The sequence below is a fragment of the Equus przewalskii genome, chromosome 20 (genome assembly GCF_037783145.1).
Source record: "Equus przewalskii isolate Varuska chromosome 20, EquPr2, whole genome shotgun sequence".
Classification (NCBI taxonomy): Eukaryota; Metazoa; Chordata; class Mammalia; order Perissodactyla; family Equidae; genus Equus; species Equus przewalskii.
In genome coordinates this window covers 24,767,560-24,786,344 of record NC_091850.1, presented here as the reverse complement: position 1 = coordinate 24,786,344, position 18,785 = coordinate 24,767,560, and the positions used below count along the sequence as shown (strand labels likewise).

The following is an 18,785-nucleotide window of genomic DNA, read 5'->3' as shown; positions in this document are numbered from 1 at the left end:
GTAGCCTTCGTTGGTGTCAGTGTTAATATCCCTGTGTCCTCGTGTTTCCATAAGCAAAAATATGTGTTTTTTTCTTTGGTAATGAAAGAGTAATTTTTTCCCATGCTATCTTGCCACTTGAAAATCTCCCTTTGCTTTTGGCTCCTTTACCAAAGGGTCCTAAATTGTCGCGGAGGTTGCCTGGAGATACATTTGGCATCTTAAAAGTCTAATTGGCAGGAAAATTAAAGCAACTTAAAATGTGCATGCTCTTTAGGGAGATGTGCTATTCCCACTCTGTATTATTAGATCTCAGAGACAGCTGGGGCAAGAACAGCTGGGACTTCCTGTGCTATCGTTTTGCCAAGTTGCTATAAAATTGTCCCTTCTCTCTGCAAAACTGAGAAGGAAGAGAGGAAGAAACAGGGCAAAGGCCAACCACACTTGTCAAAAGGTTGCTTCTCAGTTGTCATTGAGAAGTACCAAAAGTGGCATCCTGGTTGTCAAGTTAATTCAATAAGTGAAGGAATGTACTTCATTTGATATGTACTTGTGATAATAAAGGAATATATCTTGGCACATACACTGTGCAGGACAGGAAGTCAAGCCTAAAAAGCATATTTTTCCACCTCAAATTTTTAAAATAAAATATATAACATGTAGTTATCAAATTTTCTCAGGGGACTTGCTGAATTTTGTGGTCAAAAGGGAACCCTTTCACATAATGGTTTTATTTTCCCCTTTCTCATAAACAGCTGTCACTAGCACCAATAAGCACACAAAATGTTGGTGTCTAAGGCTGGGTCTTTCAAACCTCCACAGAACTCTCACTTGTTGGCCTGGTCTGAATCTTATGGTCTGGAAATGTTCCCAAAAGTAAGCATAATTTCCTACCTTAGAAAAGATGCTTTTTACCATTGTCAGTGGTTAATGATTAGGCAACCACATAAGCGGATAACATTTGAGCAGAGAAAATTGAGGCGCTCCTGATATTTGAGTGCAACGTTACAATGTTTTGAGGGAAGGCAAAGGGGAGGAAAGGTCAGTGTATTATTGTCCTGAGACATTGGAGAAGTCACTTGTGTCATCTTTCTTTCTTTGGAGCCCCTCTGGCATATAAAATCTATAAGTCAAAATGTTAGTACTTAGTGGCAAACTCTGTCTTATATCTGTAGGGGAGCAGAATTTGCCACCCCAAAATATGTCCCTTTGGCTTGAGGATTATTTTGGGCTGATTATTTTTGAAAACAAAAGACTGAGAGAAATTTTGACCTTCCCCCAAATGCCTAAAAGAATTTAAGATAGAAGGCCCCTTCCAGGAAGGCGATATCACCATAGAGAACTATAGTATAAAATGAACTAGGTGTGGTAGACAGGGAGGAAACTAGCAAGGCGCCTTTGATCAAAGTCCTTCCCATGTCCCATTGTCTTTGCAAGGCATGGCAAACATTTGTTTACCAAGCATTTGCTTTTACATCTCCATGTGAATTGCCTTCCTCTCCTCTGAAGTTCCAAAATGCCACCTCCAACATCCTCTTTTGGCCTTAGCTGAAGATGGTATTTAAGGTGGTGGCTTTGGCCATGTTGATGAGTTACTTAGTTTTCCTGGGTTTCTCCCATGTATATATGTTATTAAATTTGTTTGCTTTTCTCCTATTATTCTGTCTCATGTCAATTTAATTCTTACACCAGCCAGAAGAAGCTAGAAGAGTAGAGGAAAATTTCTTCCCCTCCTGTAGCATTATACCATACCTCTCCTGTCCCCAGTCGATGCCCACTGCACAGTCTTATGTTCTTGTTGGTTGAGTGACTGGCTGACTGAAAAATTGAAGGATTCTTGTGCTGGGACTCTGGGAAAAACTACTTTGGTCCACTTTGAAAAAGAGAAATTAGAATTCTCTAAAGTGATAGCATAAATCACATCCTAGTCACCAAGTGGGTCATATTATTTTCTTCTCCTCTCCATCCTACCATATCTAAGTTCTGTCTGAAGTTTTTAGCAAGAGTTATAGAAAGACAAAAGCCCCAAAATATCACAAATATAAGCAATGTTGGCAAAGAAAAAAAAAAACGAGTAAAATGCCAAAGAAATTCCTCAAGAAAAACACTACAGAAAATATGAGGTCTAGAGCATGCTAAAAGAATATAAGTGCATGTTCTACTACAATCATGAAACTAGGTGAGAAAGCACAACGTTGGCTATTTGAGCACTTTTTTCCCACTCTCAGTTGGAAGATAAGAACACATTGCACATGAAACTCTCCTGTCCTTCCTGAGTAGGAGTAAAGCAATATATTCTCACAGATCCTGAGGGAAGACCAGATTTTACTTATTTTCATTACTTCTCTCTCACTCCTTTCAAAACACACCCATACACATACGCAGAAAAAACGTATATACATTTTCACTCTAAGGCTGGTTATGTAGTGCTAGTTGTAACAGAAAATTGTGGATCACTGAAACATCCTTTATTTGCACAGCCCATGTCATGAAGACATCAAAATGTCCGTGTTCATGGCATTAGGGAGCCTCTCAGTTTTAATCAGATATAAGAGTCCTTGGCTGTATCCTGTTTGGGGGCTACTTGGACATGTGGGTGAAGTCTAAGCACACAGTGGCAATGAATTGTGTGTGTATGCAAAGGTGTAAAATTCTCCTTCTGTCACATAAAACCGTGTAGAAATGCGCATGGCAGCCTGCTCTATTTGTGAATGGCAATGAATTAAATTCATTAAATAACCTTTAACTCCTAACCAATGAATGTAAAACCAAGACAGGCTACTTTTTTAGCAATAGTTTCATCACATCTCCCACAAAACCATAATCAGTCTCTCTAACAGACTGAATTTAGACTGAACTATGCACTCATTCAAGTTTCCCTACAATCTATTCATTACAAGCTACTTATTACAAGCATTTTATTTGGAGAAGCAGGCAATCTAAATTAAACTCTTCAAAAATGAACAAAAACATCTGAAAAATGTACATTCCTGAATAACTTACATTATTTGTTTTCTTGACCGGTTCATTTTTGAACCTGAGCTAAGTCATATTGGCAACAGCTTTTCTGTCAGCCTTTTCGTATTCAGATAAGCAGCAGCTACATGGTGAATTTACTCAGTTTTACATTGGCCAAATCTCACATACATTTCCAAAGGGCAGCCTGTGCTTTTAGCATCACTAATGAAATCACACATTACAGTCTCAATGACACATAGGGTTCCTTCAAGATAGGATGTCACAGCTCCAGAAACAACTTGTAAGCTTCTTTTCTTCTAACAGCTGAGGCCACAGGGAAATAAGTGATGAGGGGGTGGGAGGAGGAAATATTTTAAAGCAAAAAATTTAAGCTATACTTGTGATTTCTGCAAAAAAAAAAAAAATCAATTATGACAAGCAAGTCTCTAGCTATTCTTGTCTAATTACTTTAGTACTTCAGAATAAGTTAATTAGCAATAGGCTATAATCCCAGACACACAGAGCAAGAGCCAGGAGGTTTGCGCTGTATACAATGAAGCCAAATATTAGTGTCTGCGGTCAATGCATATAGTATTTTCTTCTGGAATCCTCCACGGCCAGATATTCTGAGAAAATTTCATACTTCCAGCTTTTTTATTGTTGTTATATCGAAAATATTATGAAAGAAAACATTTTATCAACTGAATGTGATAACTGAAAAGCTGACAAGTCATTGCCTAGGGTGGTGTCAGGAAGTTATTGTAGATTTATGCAATAATTTTGTTAGTGGGGTGCATACTTAAAGCAACTCCTCTCCTTTTTGTCCTTTGACAAAGAAGATTTGGTTTATATCACTTGACAAGAGATTTTCACATATTGAAGTATATGTGGTAACTATTCGAGGTCAAAACTGATTGTTTTGAACTGAAAAGCCTGATTTATGGCCTATCAAACTTACATTGTAAGTCTGCTTACCCATTAAAGTAAGAATGCATTCACTTAAGATAAGAATGCAGACTTCCCCTCCTACACCTTATTGGTAACGCTCATATTAGCCCCATTCAGGACATCAGGGTCATGTTGACCGGCTAATTTGCAACTGAGTACCTCTTTGAAACTTTTATGAAAGTGTATCCTGGGTGTGTTTAATGTATGCTCTTTGTTCTAAAAAGGTCCAACACTGTGCTGAAAACCATGCTTCTCTGGAACACTTTCTAAGCCCTTCCCGGGTTATAACCCTTACTCCGGCTCCAGTGAAACTCCCTTTATTTCTCTTATCTATGGAATGGTTATTGGTTATTTTGTGTCAACACACCCTGAAATAAACATTCATACCTGCTGGAGTCACCCTTGATAATCAGTAGATCAGTCACCCAAGCTGTGTCTACTAAGGATGCCCAGCACAAACAAGCCTTCAGAGGCACCATTCAAACAAGGCCAAGAAAAGCATGCCTCCTGGCTGCCAAAAAGATGTTGAAAAAAAAGAAATAACAGGCCCCAAATGCAGTCATTTTGCCCCCACAACAGCAAAACCAAGATTTAATTACATTTCAGCCCCTCCCAGGAATGTGACTGCTGAAATTTCCCTCCTAGCACAGTAGTAATCTGCATGATAAAGCAGGGCCATTCTCTTTCTTCCCCCAAAAGAAGATGCCCTGGCTTGAAATAATCCTTTCTTTTCTTTTGCTAATAGCTTCTGCCCCACCCACCTTCTCCCTATAAAATCCTTCCAGTTATACAACTCCTTGGAGTATCTCTCCGGTTGCTAGAAGAGATGCTGCCCAATTCATGAATCCCATAAAGCCAAGTAGATCTTCAAATTTACTCAGTGGAATTTTATTTTTTAACAAAGGGCAAGAAAACAATTTGGTTGAAAATATGGCAGTTGGCCATCTCACCTTCTGCTTCTTTGTGCCCTGAATGAGTTGTGAAACCTTGAGAAGGAAGTTGGAATAGCCACAAATATTAAAGAATCAGCGATTCCCTTTATAAAATGCTGTGTTCTCACATTTCTTTCCCTTCCCCAACCCCTTCAAGTCTCCACCACTTGGGATTCCTTATACTTGTCAATCAATTCCAACCCTTGCCCAATGAGATAGGCAGAAACTTAAGACCACAAAAGAACAGTGTCAAGTTGATTGTCAATATGGCTCAGTTTGAAGAGTTTGCATTTTTAGTGAAGTCCTGGGCTAGGGTATCACTAACTCTGATTTGCCTCATTATCAATATGGTGTGGGCTTCTACCTACATACACCCTCAATTGCTTCAATGAGAAAAAGAATCAAAGAAAAAGTACATGGAAAGCCTAATTTACACCAGAGGCTTTCAAACCAAATGGAAATAAGTGATATTTCTTCCTTCACATTGCACTGAAAAAGAGAAAAGAAATTAAAAAGCAATCCCTGACATCTGGAAGCTGGCCTGACACTCACAACTAGGTCATATTATTCTTCTGTTGGACATCAACAATCTCCCAGAATACCAACCTCAGACAAGGTTACTTGAGATCAGGAGAAAGTGAGATAAAAGAGGATACTTTGTAATTTTGTCTAACCACAAAAACAAGATCACCCACAAAATAACCAAATATCTATCTTTCTAGATTACAATGAATCACTATGACTTCATTACCAATTATAGTTTAGCCTCACTCTAGCCCTATAGCTGACTTACTGAGATACCCACTTGCAGAATTGTCCTTGCCTTCTGACAACATCCAATCTAGAAAGAACTTCCACTTCCTTGAATCTCCCTCCAAGTCATCCAAGCTGAGCCCCAAATCAATAAGAAAATCCTCTCCAACACCTTCTCACTGGGGTATCCCACTGGTCCCCATTGTTTGTATTCTCTCTGGCTGCAATAAGTAATAAACTCAGTGTGTTCAACTGTATGTTTGTGTCTGGTGATTTGGCAATCACAGAACGCTTATGCCCTCTCTCCTCTCAGTTTGACATAAGTAGGTCTCTCCAGAGAGGGGCTTTTCCTCTTTGGATGAGTTTTCAGTGGAATGGACTTGTGCTCCAAGCCAGGAGCCCTGTCTGCAGAGGGCAGAAAGGGAAAGCTGGCCCCAAAGCCTCCTCTTCGGAGGGAGCTGAATATGGCCCGAGCTGTCCAGATCTGGTCCATTTTACTTCTTGAATCAGATACCTCTTACTTGCTCACTTACTGACAATTCATGTTACAGTGCGTTTCAAATCCCAAACAAGCGTCCTTGTCCCCTCAGTTGCTGGCTGAAGTCCCCAAACTATTATGCCACAACCTGATTGACTAAACATTCCTGCTGCCTGGACACTCCACCTTTATTCCCTCCACCCCGCATCAATTCACCTGCCCTCAGCTTTTCGTGAGTGCCAGCTAAATACTAGGCTAGTTCCTTTTCAAACATTAAACTCAATCTGCTCAGTAACTCCACGTAAGAAAACTGAGATCCAGAGAGATTCACTAAAGTGGGTGAACCTCTATCCTATGCCACACTTTTTAGAAAAGTACATGCATCCTCTCTCTCTCTCTCTCTCTCTCTCTCTCTCTCACACACACACACACACACACACACACAGACACAGACACACACAGACATACTCACCATGCACTGAATGGGTATCTGACTTTCCAGCAGCTTGGAATTCTCTCTAGTCTTTGACTTTCCTGACACGGGTAATGAAAGGCGCTTGCCTGTATTTGCCTGTACTTTAATCTTAACAACATCAGCAGAACGAAGGAGAGAGAGAGCTTTTATGTGCACTCCTGTTTCAAAAATTCTTGGGTCAAAAGTTGTTAAAACAGAGAGAGCTACAGATAGCCCTCCCTCCTGCCATACCTCAGCAGGACTCAGGCCGAAATCACTCTTCTGTCACACAGCCTCATGGTTGAAGTTGTTATGGAATCTTCTTTTTTACTGTTCAACATCAGGGCTGCGGAGGCCATTGCATTGCAAAAGGCTGTAACATTAATAGGTTTTGGGGGAAAACACTGAGTCTGGAAGTTACCAAGTCCTCTTCCATGGGAATGTACTTTAGAGCCCAGAGGAACAAAGAGTCCCTCCCCACAATGATCTTAAGATTGAGCTGCGTGGCATGAGTGAGAGGATGCATGGAAGAGAATAGCAAAGCACCACTTTTTGGAAATCAGTGATTGGCAGATCTACCTTAGTGATAGAACAAGCAAATTTGGACTTAAGTCTGTCAGGGGCTGTGGGTAGAGAAGTTGTAGCTTAGATTTAAGGAAGAAACACCTCACCCTGGGGTAGAGAGAAGACTGATAAATCTTAGGATTGATGGTCTCTCTCCAGATTCCTTAAAACCAAGTTCAGGTATAGGTGGGGGTGGTTGAGGTACAGCTTGTCTGCAGAGAGCAGCAGAGCAACTCAAAGTGAGGCTTTCCTGGAGCCTGTTAGAAATGAAAAACCTTGAGCTGCAGACTCATGAATCAGAAGCTCTGGGGATGGCGCCCCGGAATTAGCATTTTAACAAACTCTCTATAAGCACAGTCCAGTTTGCCAAGCCTTGGACTGGGAAAAGAGTTGCTTTCTGGATCTTCCTTCTGATTTACAAGCCAGACTCCTCTTTCTAGTGGTTCTGAAGACTACTAGATTCTGAATTGATTTAGATTCTGAACTGAAAAGATCTGGATTCTGAATTGATCCAAGCACTGGCTCACAGTACCACCTGAACAAATTATTTATCCTTCTGACCTCAGTTTCTCAAATTGCAAATTGGCAATAACACCTGTTGAACAAATGAGGACTCCAATAAATATACGTTGAAGAAATGGATCTTATAATGAAAGTGTCTTATAAACAATGATTATGCTAATGCTGGTGTTGTGAGCTGGAGTGTGTCCCCATTGGATGGAAAAAATCATCTTTTGTGTTCATGAGGCAGAAAGAGACAGAGCCCAGGGAAGGTCACCTCTTCACAAAGTCTGTGGCTCATCCCCAGGCCCAACCTCTGACCCCTCCAGTCAAGGTTCCAGGCTGCCATGTTATGTTGTGCACTGTACAGACCGAGAGCCAGCTCGCCCTTCTATCGTGGTCCCTGCAGCTCAATATTCTCTGCTGCTCCCTCTTCTTCCTGTCCATCCTCTGTCTTCATCCCTCCCTGAGGTGTGGAGGACAGAATTCTGTCCAGAAGCCAGGAGACCAGAAGACCAGAATTTTAATCCCATCTTTGCTGCCAGTTAGCTCTGTGACCTTGGGTGATTGTTTAGCATTCCTCTGGCCTCAGTTTCCTTACTAAATGGAAAAGTTAAACGGGCACTAGGCACAAGGCAAGGAGGATTGAGCAAGGTCACCTCCAAGTTCCCTTCCTTTCTATCATTCAATAGCAATGCTTCCCTGGGGCCCCCATGCCAGCATTCTACTTGGGTTTGCTTTCTTGAGGCAGAGGCACACACTTCAGACCTGCTCTTCTTATAGTCTCGCCCACCTCACCTCCGCATACTTTACCTTCCCAAACCCCTAGACCCGACTGTGCCCTCCAAGGTGATAGATAATCTATTACATGCACCCACTGCTAAGAAATGTGAATTTTACAGAATTTGTAGGAGTTAACATGGGACTTGGAGTCAAACAGACACAAATAATAATCCAGGCTTTGCTAAATTAATATGGGATTTTTGAGCAAGGTACTAGACATTTCCGAGGCTCAGTTTTCCTTCCTATTGGATCTGAAAACACCTACATTGCAAGGCTGAAGGGAGGATTAAACGGATGCAATTCGTATAAAGCACTTAACACAGTGCCTGGCACACAATGTGGGCTCACCAAATGCAGTTGCCTTCTTTTTGCCACCTGGATAACATTGGCACTTATTAACAACCAGCCACATGCTGAAAATCCTGCCTTACCTTCAAGGCGATGACTATGATCAGGACAGTATGGGCAGGGCAGCAGTGAACTTACAGAGAGCACTTATAATACATCATTATCATCATCATCATTATTGTCATCTACATTGTTGGTCTGTGTAAACATTATCTCAATTAATTCAGCATCAATTTACTTGCAAAGATGCATTGCTCCTTAAACATTCTGACAGGTGGTCTAACTGAATTTTTTTTTAACTAAAAAAACCTATAATTTAATAAACTTCCACAAATTAAGGAAAGACTTGACTCAAGTCACACACCTTCTTTTTAAGAATGTGTGAATTCCGTGGGGGTGAGGTGCAAAAGCTGGTGTTTGAAAAATAAATTAAAAATAGGTCTTTAAGAAAGAAAATCTGTGTCTTTTGGCATTGCTAAAATATAGCAAATGCATCTGCAGTATTTGGAACCAGTGGCCAGATTGAAAGCTGTGGTACCTAAATCCAGGCTGGATTTAGTTTCCCTGAAAGCCACCCACACTTTCAAACACTGTTTTCTAAATGCATGTGCTCAGAGTTTTTTTGACCCAAATATTAGACAAGATAAAAAAAAGTAGAGAAACTAGTCAAAATCAGGATCTTAGAATTGTAGGATTTACAAAATGGAAAGGATCTTGGAGATAATCTAATTCAAACTCCAAATTTTACTGCTGAAAATACTTAAGGCCCAGACAGGTCTGAATACGGCCCAGTGACTTCTCCTTTGGTGGCCAATGAGAGTCTCGTTACATCTTTTATAACCATGGGCCCATTTAGAGCCAATTCGAACAGACCTCATCTCTTATCAACAAAGAGATTAAGAATTGCCTTTCAGAAAATTCACAAAGTCAAGTAGCCAGAGCCTGCACAAAAGAAGAAATTTTGACCTGAAATGACTGAGGAACCAAAGAGCCTCCTTCCCACGGAACCCAAGGACAGGAACTTGAAAGTCAGACTCTCATCAAAAGCAAGGCATCCCGCTTTCAGGAAGACCTGCTGTTAAAATTCCTTCCCTACCCCCTCAAAAATGCTTAGGACCCTATCATAAAAGTTTAGAACCTCATCACAAATGTTTAGAACCCTGTCGTAAATGTCTAAAACCTTACCATAAATGCTAGAAGCCCACCAATCACAACCTGTATCCCACCAGCATTTCTACTTGTCAGCCTGTTCTCCCTAACCTTTTAAACTTCACCCCAAATCCTGAATCCGGGCAACACATCTCAGGGCACACGCCCTGTCTCCCTGCAGATTGATCTCGCTGAATAAAGCCGATTTCTCTCTCAAAAGCTGCTGCTGTAATTAATTCGTTTCTTATTGATGTGCATCAGGCAAGAGAACCCCAATTTTGTGCAGTAACACTTTTGGTGTCAATATAGGACTTTCTGAATGAGTGACTTTGGCACAATAGCAAGAAGAAAATAAAAAAAGTCTTTTTCATGGGTTTTGTCACTTGGCGAGGAGAGAGAGGCAGTATGTTTGTGGGGAGTCAGGTGTTCTTTGACTGACTCTTTCAAAGGTAAGCAAATGACCTTTGCAAGGCACTATCCAAGGGCTGAGAATGAACTTTTTTCCTATATGCCTCCTCCAGAAAGCTGGAATGTGTCGAAACAAAACAAAACCAACCTTCTGAGTTTCACATTAACATCATACTCAAATGCCAGCTTTGCAGGTGGTTTAAAAAGAGGTACTTCTGAGGTGGCCGCCCCCGTGGCCGAGCGGTTAAGTTCACGCACTCTGCTTCTGCGGCCCAGGGTTTCGCTGGTTCAGATCCTGGGTGCTAACATGGCACCGCTCATCAGGCCATGCTGAGGTGGTGTCCTACATGACACAACTAGAAGGACTCACAACTGAAAAATATGTAACTGTGTACTGGGGGGATTTGGAGAGAAAAAACAGAAAAAAAAAAAAAGAAGATTGGCAACAGTGGTTATCTCAGGTGCCAATCTTTTTTTTTCTTAAAAAAAAGATTTTATTTTTCCTCTTTCTCCCAAAGCCCCCTGGTACATAGTTGTATATTTTAGTTGTGGGTCCTTCCAGTTGTGGCATGTGGGATGCTGACTCAGCATAACTTGATGAGTGGTGCTATGTCCACACCCAGGATTTGAACGGTGAAACCCTGGGCCTCCGAAGCAGGGCGTGTGAACTTAACCACTTGGCCACCAGGCCAGCCCCATCAGGTGACAATCTTTAAAAAAAAAAAAAAAAAAGAAAGGAGGTACTTGTGAAACTAAACTCCATTCAAGGATGCTTAGAGCACAAGTATCCTGGCAAAATTCAAATATATTTGCAAATCATTTGCAAGTAATCTGCATAATTTGAGAGAAAAGAGGTTGATTCTACCTATAGGATCTTCATTTCTACTTTTTAAATTCTTTTTCCCCACTTTCTCTTTTCAGTGATACAGGTCCTACTATTCCAGATAGATATAAGCCAGAGGCAAGTAAGAAGTTCTGAATTAGAGTAGATGGCCTAGGATAATTTTTCAAAATTAATCCCATGGGTTGTTAATAAGTGGAAAGAGGAAAAAAACTAAGCACTCGGAAAACATTGGATTAGTTACATTTAAACAGGATTCTTCACTAAAATACTTGTCAGTGCCTTTTATATGCTAATATGCATTGTGAATCTTTTGAGAGGTGGTATTGAATTGTATGGATATACAATTCTCAGCATTTCTCTAACTTGTTTGATCTTCCATCCACAAATCTGACTTTAGTAACACTGTACTAGAACATAAGTAACCAAGAAGCAGTTCAACTTATAACTTCCAAACTGCGTGAAATTCCACGTGAGAGAAAAATGAAAGTCATTTATGCCTTGAGTAGAGTTTTCTTCTTGACTTCCCAAAGGCTATTCCCTACATGGGTAAAATCATGGTATGGTTCTTGGCCAAATGCAAAGCAGGCCTGTTATATGGAAATGCAGAGTCTTCCTAAGCACAGAACTACACAGCAAAAGCTAAAGCTGGAGGGGAAGACTCCTTTTGTGCCTAATATATAAATGTTAGAAATAAGGCTTCCTTCATTAAAGGTGTAGCAAGAATGAAGAGAATTGGAATTGGCTGGTTCCAGGGCCCCCCTTGCCCCTTCCTCACCTCTAGTGGGCCCTCAGGGATTCCTCAAAATCTGGGTGCTCTCTGGGGTAAATGTGAAAACAACACATCCTTATGTGTATATAACTCCCTCATTTTCACATATGTGAGAGGGGTGGTAAATTGTTATTTACTGGAACAATTAAATTTCATTAAATAAAGAGTCTTCTTGTTCTGACGAATACTTTGATGGGACTAGCCTAATGTAGGTTGGGGCCGGGAGAGAGATGAATAGTTTGGCATAATAATCTAGAGGAGAGTGTAGAGTCTCCAAGGCAATATGGGGCCAGGGAAGACAAGAGATGAGAAAAGGACAAGGAGAAGGAGGTGGAGAGGATTCTCTCTGAGCATCTATGGCTGGAGTGAAAACCGGTATAGATGTCATCAGGGAAAGATGTCCCAAGCTAGAAGATTTATAATTACAGACAAGTCGAAAATTCCATTTTAAATTATCTGCATTATTATCATCATAAAACCTCCCCTGTCTCCTCAGATCTTCAGTAAAGTCTAAAAACCATTGTGGAAATTGAATATGAAGTAGGTTTCATGTCTCAGGTTATAAAGACTGGGAATATGGACAGGCCACATGGGACAATCAAATCATAAAATGATGCAATCTAGAAGCAGCAAGGGCTCATACCATAAGAACGTAAGAAATCTAGACATTAGCAGAAATCTTAGGGAAGTCCTTGTACTTAGGGTGTAAAATGAAGGGTTTGGTATGCTATTTTAATCTTAAAGAAAAGGGAAATCCCAGTTAATATCTGAATAACAGAAGGAAGTAATGATTTTGCATGGAGGAGCCAATGGCTTGTGGCTTCCATTGCCAAAAAATGCCAATAATCCCCAAATGAGTTGGCCTATATTCCGAATGATCAATTGGCCATATCTACTTAGATGCCTTACTAAGACTTTAAATTTAATATGGCCCGGATTGTATTTTCCCCACTTCTTCCCCAAGTCCCTGTGTCTTTGTTTCCTGCCTCTATAAATGCCTCCATCACTCATTCTACTTCTCAAGAAGAATCTTTTTCCTCAACTCTTTTTTCTATTCCCATCACGTAACTAAATAGTCACCGGATCATCCTAATTTTCGCTGTGGCATATGTCCCCTTCTAGGTTTTCTCACTTCCTCAGTTTAGCTGCATTACTTTGCCAAAACAGTTCTAAGCACCTCTTAACTGCTCACTCTCTCTGTTCCATCTATCCTCCGTGCAGTGCCAATTATCTGTCTAAAATGAGCATCTAGTCAAGTCATTCTACTGCAAAGATCATTTCCTGCCTCGCCATTGCTCACAGGACGAAGTTCCCTGTAGCCTGCCTAAAAGCCTTCCTGCAAGTGTGTTCCTGCCCTACCACAAGCCTCACCCCCAGCCAATCCCCACTCTATATGCTATGCTATAAGGACACCCATACTATTTTCACCTCCATATCTTTCTTCTTCATTCTCTTGTCTTTCCCTACAAAAACCTTGAATCCAAGCAAATCATTCATGCTGTCTCCTTACTGTAATTCAAAATATCAATTAAGGGTAAAGGTAAAAGGGGGGCAGTCCAGTGGCATAGTGGTTAAGTTTGCATGCTCTGCTTCGACGGCCCAGGGTTTGCGGGTTCAGATCCCGGGTACAGACTGACACACTGCTTATCAAGCCATGCTGTGGCAGCATCCCACATACAAAATGGAGGAAGATTGGCACAGATGTTAGCTCAGGGCCAATCTTCCTCACCAAAAAAAAAAAAAGTTAAAGGTAAAAGATCTGACAGGAATCGTGTTTTTTTCTTCAATGTTTGCATTATTTAATACTTTAACTCAAAAGAACAAATAATATGTACAATTCTACCCATTGTATCACACTCGTGGGAAAGAGCTACAGAGACCCTTGGTGATTGCCCAAACTACACCTCACAAGGTAAGTACCACTCTACATATATGACTGGGCTTCACCAATGGACTGCTCACTCTCTGGAGGGTGATCTTTGCTTATGGTATAGTGTAAAGACATAGAATATGGCTTGAAAAGAACAGGGTTTGAGTCTTTGTTTCATCATTCATTATTCAAGTGGCCTTAAGCAAAACATTTCACTTCTCTCAACCGCAATTTTTATCTGTAAGACAATATCTACTTCCCTGGGTTGTCATGCAGATCAAATGGAATTGCGTATTTAAAAGACTCCACAGACAGTAGGGAATGTGCTACGCAAATGTGAAAAGCAGTGCTAAGAAAACATAACTGGACACGGAGTCAAAATACACGGTACCACGGGTTGATCTGTGTCCTACAAAAGCTATGTTGAAGTCCTAATCCCCTGTACATATAAGTGTGACCTTATTTGGAAATAGGGTGCTTACAGACATAATTAAGTTAAGATAATATCTTTAGAGTGGTCCCTAATCCAGTATGGCTGGATTCTCTAAGAAGAGAAGACAGAGACGCATGGGGAGAAGGTCATGTGAAGATAGAGGCAGAGATTGGAGTGACACTTCTACAAGCCAAGGAACATCAAGGATTGCCAACCATCACCAGAAGCTAGGGATTCTAGAACCTGAAAGATTCTCCCTCAAAGCCCTCAGAAGGAATCAACCTTGCTAACAGTTTGATTTTAGACTTCTAGCCTCTGGAACCAATAGACAATAAATTTCTTTGATTTTAGGCTACCCAGATTGTGGCATTTTGTTATGGCAGCCTTGGGAAACTAATGCACGTGGGTACGAATTTTAGTTCCATCACTTACTAGCTCCATGAATTTGGGATACGTTACTTAAACTTTTCCCCTGATACCTTAAGGCCACTTACCTTTCTGTGATGGTTTCTCTGAGGCCACTGGCCACCCCTTTGACCACAGTGCTAGCTTTGGGGGTCAGCACCACCTGAGATATAAAAAACGAGCCCTTCTTTCTTCTCTCAATGATAGACGCCTGAAGAAACTGGATCAGTTTTTCCGGGTCTGTGGTGTTGGCCCAGGGTGCTGGCATCATCTGCCCAGGCCAGAGAAAGGGCACTTCCAGAGCCACTGGACTGTGGTAGAAAACCAGCACTTGATAGTCCTTTTCCCACAGGTACTTTAGACTAACTTCCTGGGCAAAAATCGCTGGGCACATTTTATTTCCATAGATGTCTTTCAGCATTTGGACGAGTTTTTCATGGTGATATTTCTGCATCCCATAAAAATGGTTGAAGTCCAAGAACACTACCTCCTTATGGTGATCTGTGAGGAAAGCATTGATCTCCTCAAGGCCTTCATTCACTTTGGCACTGAACAAACCATGAGCAAAGTAGAGTTCATTGTCGGGGTCTCTGGGCTTGGTGGAAATTCGAAGATCAAAATAACGGATCCCAGCTCCTAGCTGACCAGTAAAGTTCATTGTTTGAGTGGCTAGCCATTTCCGCATCAGCTTTTTGGCCACAGTTCCAAACACAGAGACAAAATTCTGGACTGTCTCTGGCTGCTCAGGCCCTACTGGCGAGGCTTCGTCAATGTAGAAGCTGAAGGAATCGTGAGATCCTAGAAGAATAACAAGGCATAATGTGGTTATATTTCAGTCCTTTGTCCTTCCCAACTTCTTTCCCTCTTGCAACATTCATATCTCTCCCTCAACCAAACCAAAGGAAATACTAAGCAATATTTACCTAGTTCATTCTCATGTCTAAGGAGAGTCCCCTTTTTTTTTTTTTTGAGGAAGATTAGCCCTGAGTTAACTACTGCCAGACCTCCTCCTTTTTTGCTGAGGAAGCCTGGCCCTGAGCTAACATCCGTGCCCGTCTTCCTCTACTTTATACGTGGGGCGCCTACCACAGCATGGTGTGCCAAGCAGTGCCATGTCTGCACCCGAGATCCGAACTGGAGAACCCTGGGCCGCCGAGAAGTAGCACATGCACACTTAACTACTCCGCCACTGGGCCGGCCTCAGGAGAGTCCTTTTTAAAACCCAGTACAGTACACAAAGCACTTAAACAGCTCAAATTGATTGTAAAATGATAAGAAAAATCCCTTCTGATGAATATTCTAAAATTCAAATGATCATCTACTTCTACAAACTAAGAATTTAATGCATTTATTAGGATTGGCTTTTGATGCCAGTGTCATAAGTGTTCATTCACTAAGTAGGATTTATGGGGACTCAGCAGTTCCCAAATACTTTGTCTACAATCTTGCCCTTTCCCTTTATTTTGGGTTGATTTTAAGCCTGAAGGCTTGTTTCATTGACTAAAGAAACCCTTTTCACAGGCAGATGATCAGTGAGTTGTTACCTCATACACTTGGGAAAGCGCAAGAGGTTACAAGAATAGAGAAAGGGAGAAATAAGGCAAGAGGCCAGGACAATGCTGATATAGTTATCCTTCCTGACCCTGCATTTGGGCAACTGTCAGCTTAGATGAGGCCAAGCACTTTTTATCTATTGAATAAAGAATTATTTGTTTTCTTGCAAGTTAACACAACTAACGGCATTTCAAAATTAACTCATAGACTATTTTCTTCACAGATGTTTCCTCTCAGCACTGAAAGCTCTCTTTGGAGTTGCCTTCCAAATTTAGAAGAATTTCTTCCTAGGAACAACAAGGACCACCTGTTTATTTGTTTATTTTTTGCAGTTACAAATATCAAAACTCCAGAAATAGAGTGATGAACTTGTGTATGATTTGCCTGTAAGTATGGAGTGCCATTTAAAATATTATCAGACCCAATAAAAAAATTAATTCAACTTTTAATTCCTTTTTTGAAGTCTCCTTTAATTCTTGAGCACGACCTACCGAATAGGTAAAATTAGATAACGTATCATGGATTTTTCACCCATTAGAAAGGGCAGATGTCATCATTCCCCATCTGTTACTCAGGCTTCCTCTTTAGCCCCACTCCTGATTGGGTCCCTTGAGGCACATGTTTTTCTGGTTCTTTCACTCGACCAACCCAAAACACACATACATACACATACCCCCTCTCTAAGTTTCTCACCCATCACCTCAGGGCTATATTTTAATTTATAAAAAGAAATATATATTTGGTCTTTGTCCCCATTTCTGGCACAGAGCTCCTAAAACCCTTGGAATTTCCTAGGTGATGAGAGTGAAAAAGGTGTCTTTTGTGCTGTTAATGAAGAGACTTTTGGACCCTACCTAAGAATGGGGGCTGTTGCCAGCGGAGCTAATCATGTCATTAGAAGGTTGGGACTTTCAGTCCCATCCCCCTGACTCTGGGGAGGGGACAGGAGCTGGCGATTGAGTTCCACCACCAATGGCCAATGATTTAATCAGTCATGACTACGTAATGAAGCCTCTATAAAACCCAAAAGGACTTCAGAACTTCCGGGTTGGTGAACACATGGAGATTTGGGGAAGAGTGGTGCATTCAGAGAGCATGGAAGCTCCGGCCCTTTCCCCATTCCTTGCCCTGGGCATCTCCTCCATCTGGCTGTTCCTGAGTTACATCCTTTTATAATAAACCAGTAACCTAGTAACTGAAATGTTTCTCTGAGTTCTGTGAGCCTCTCTAGCAAATTAATTGAACCTCAAGAAGGGGTCGTGGGAACCTCTGATTTATAGCTGATTGGTCAGAAGCACACATGATGACCTGGACTTGAGATTCGCATCTGAAGTGGTGGGGGAGGCGTTAGTCTTTAAGACTGAACCCTTAACCTGTGGGATCTGACGTTATCTCCAGGGAGATAGTGTCAGAATTGAGTTAAATTGTAGGACACACAGCTGGTCCAGAGACTTGTTTGGCTGTGTGGGGACATAGCCACCTCCTATACACACAGACATCGGAATTGTAACCAGACCCATAGAGAAGCTATTTGAAGCAATTTTTTTTCAGTGATGCAATATTTATCTTCGTCTATATTCCATATCTATGTCATAGATAATGTATGTACCTATTTCTACATCTATTTATCTATGACTAGCATTAAACAGGCCATAGGAATCACAGGGTATGGATTTCAGACACCATAGTAGGCTGTTGAGAGAAAATATTTTGAAAACACTTTGATATCTTGCAAATCATAATCTTTAAGATTTGGAAGAGATAACTCCTCATAATTATTAGATTTTTTAAAACCGTGAAAGGTAACCCCAAAATACAGGAATGCCATGTTTAATTTAATCTGGAACTATCTGATCTATTTCTCTTTGGTAGATGGTATGGGAAGAAAATGTCAGCATTTTCCGAAGAAGCAAAACTGGCAGTTTGCATTTGGCATTGGCAAATGGTAATAGGGACTTAATTTGCTTAATATTGATTTATTAGTTGCTGTTCAGGTGACTGCTATATAAATGAAAAACCTAAACCAACTGTGCCGTGGCTCAAAATACAAGAGTGTTTTTAAAGAAAGAAATAAAAAGATGAGTTTAAGAAGAGTTATAATTGAATGATCTAGGATTAAGATAGGTAAAAATAAATGAATAAACCCTCAAAATAAGAGTCAACAAATTAATTTCCAGGCATGTGAAAGAAAGCCAGATGAAAGTAATTGGTTATTTCTGTAATCCAGTGGAAGATATGATTGGAAGCAAGCAGAGAGGGAATTCGATGTGACTAGATTTCTATTTCCAGAAATGAGTGGTTCTTCATTTTCAACTTAATTTTAGTTTCATCATCCTATCAGGTGGTTATGTGGAAAATTTTACAAAAAGCCTAGGAAATTCATCACTTTTGAAAATTCTGTAAAAGGACATTGTAATTTCTGGATAAATTACTTGTTGACATTTAAGGAAAATCTAATATTAAGGTCAAAATAAGGTAAAGTTAAAAATAAAAACAAAAAACAGCTAACAGAAGGAGAAACCCTTAGTGTCCCCACCGATATTCGTTCTAAGCTGTATGACTCTGAGGTGCACGTGTAGCACTTGGTGCAGAATGCTGCCCTGTGGGTGCTTCATACTGTAAATATTATTTAGAGAGGAGAATTATGCCGTCACG

At 40.7% G+C, this 18,785-nt stretch overlaps 1 protein-coding gene across 1 annotated transcript in view; it reads right to left on the bottom strand.

Annotated features, from left to right (window-relative positions):
• PLCXD3 (phosphatidylinositol specific phospholipase C X domain containing 3) overlaps positions 1-18,785 on the bottom strand; it is a 168,421-nt gene that overhangs the window by 52,075 nt on the left and 97,561 nt on the right. The window contains exon 2 of the mRNA XM_070587662.1: positions 14,666-15,374. Coding sequence (XP_070443763.1) covers positions 14,666-15,374 — 709 coding nt within the window. The remainder of the gene's footprint in view (positions 1-14,665; positions 15,375-18,785) is intronic.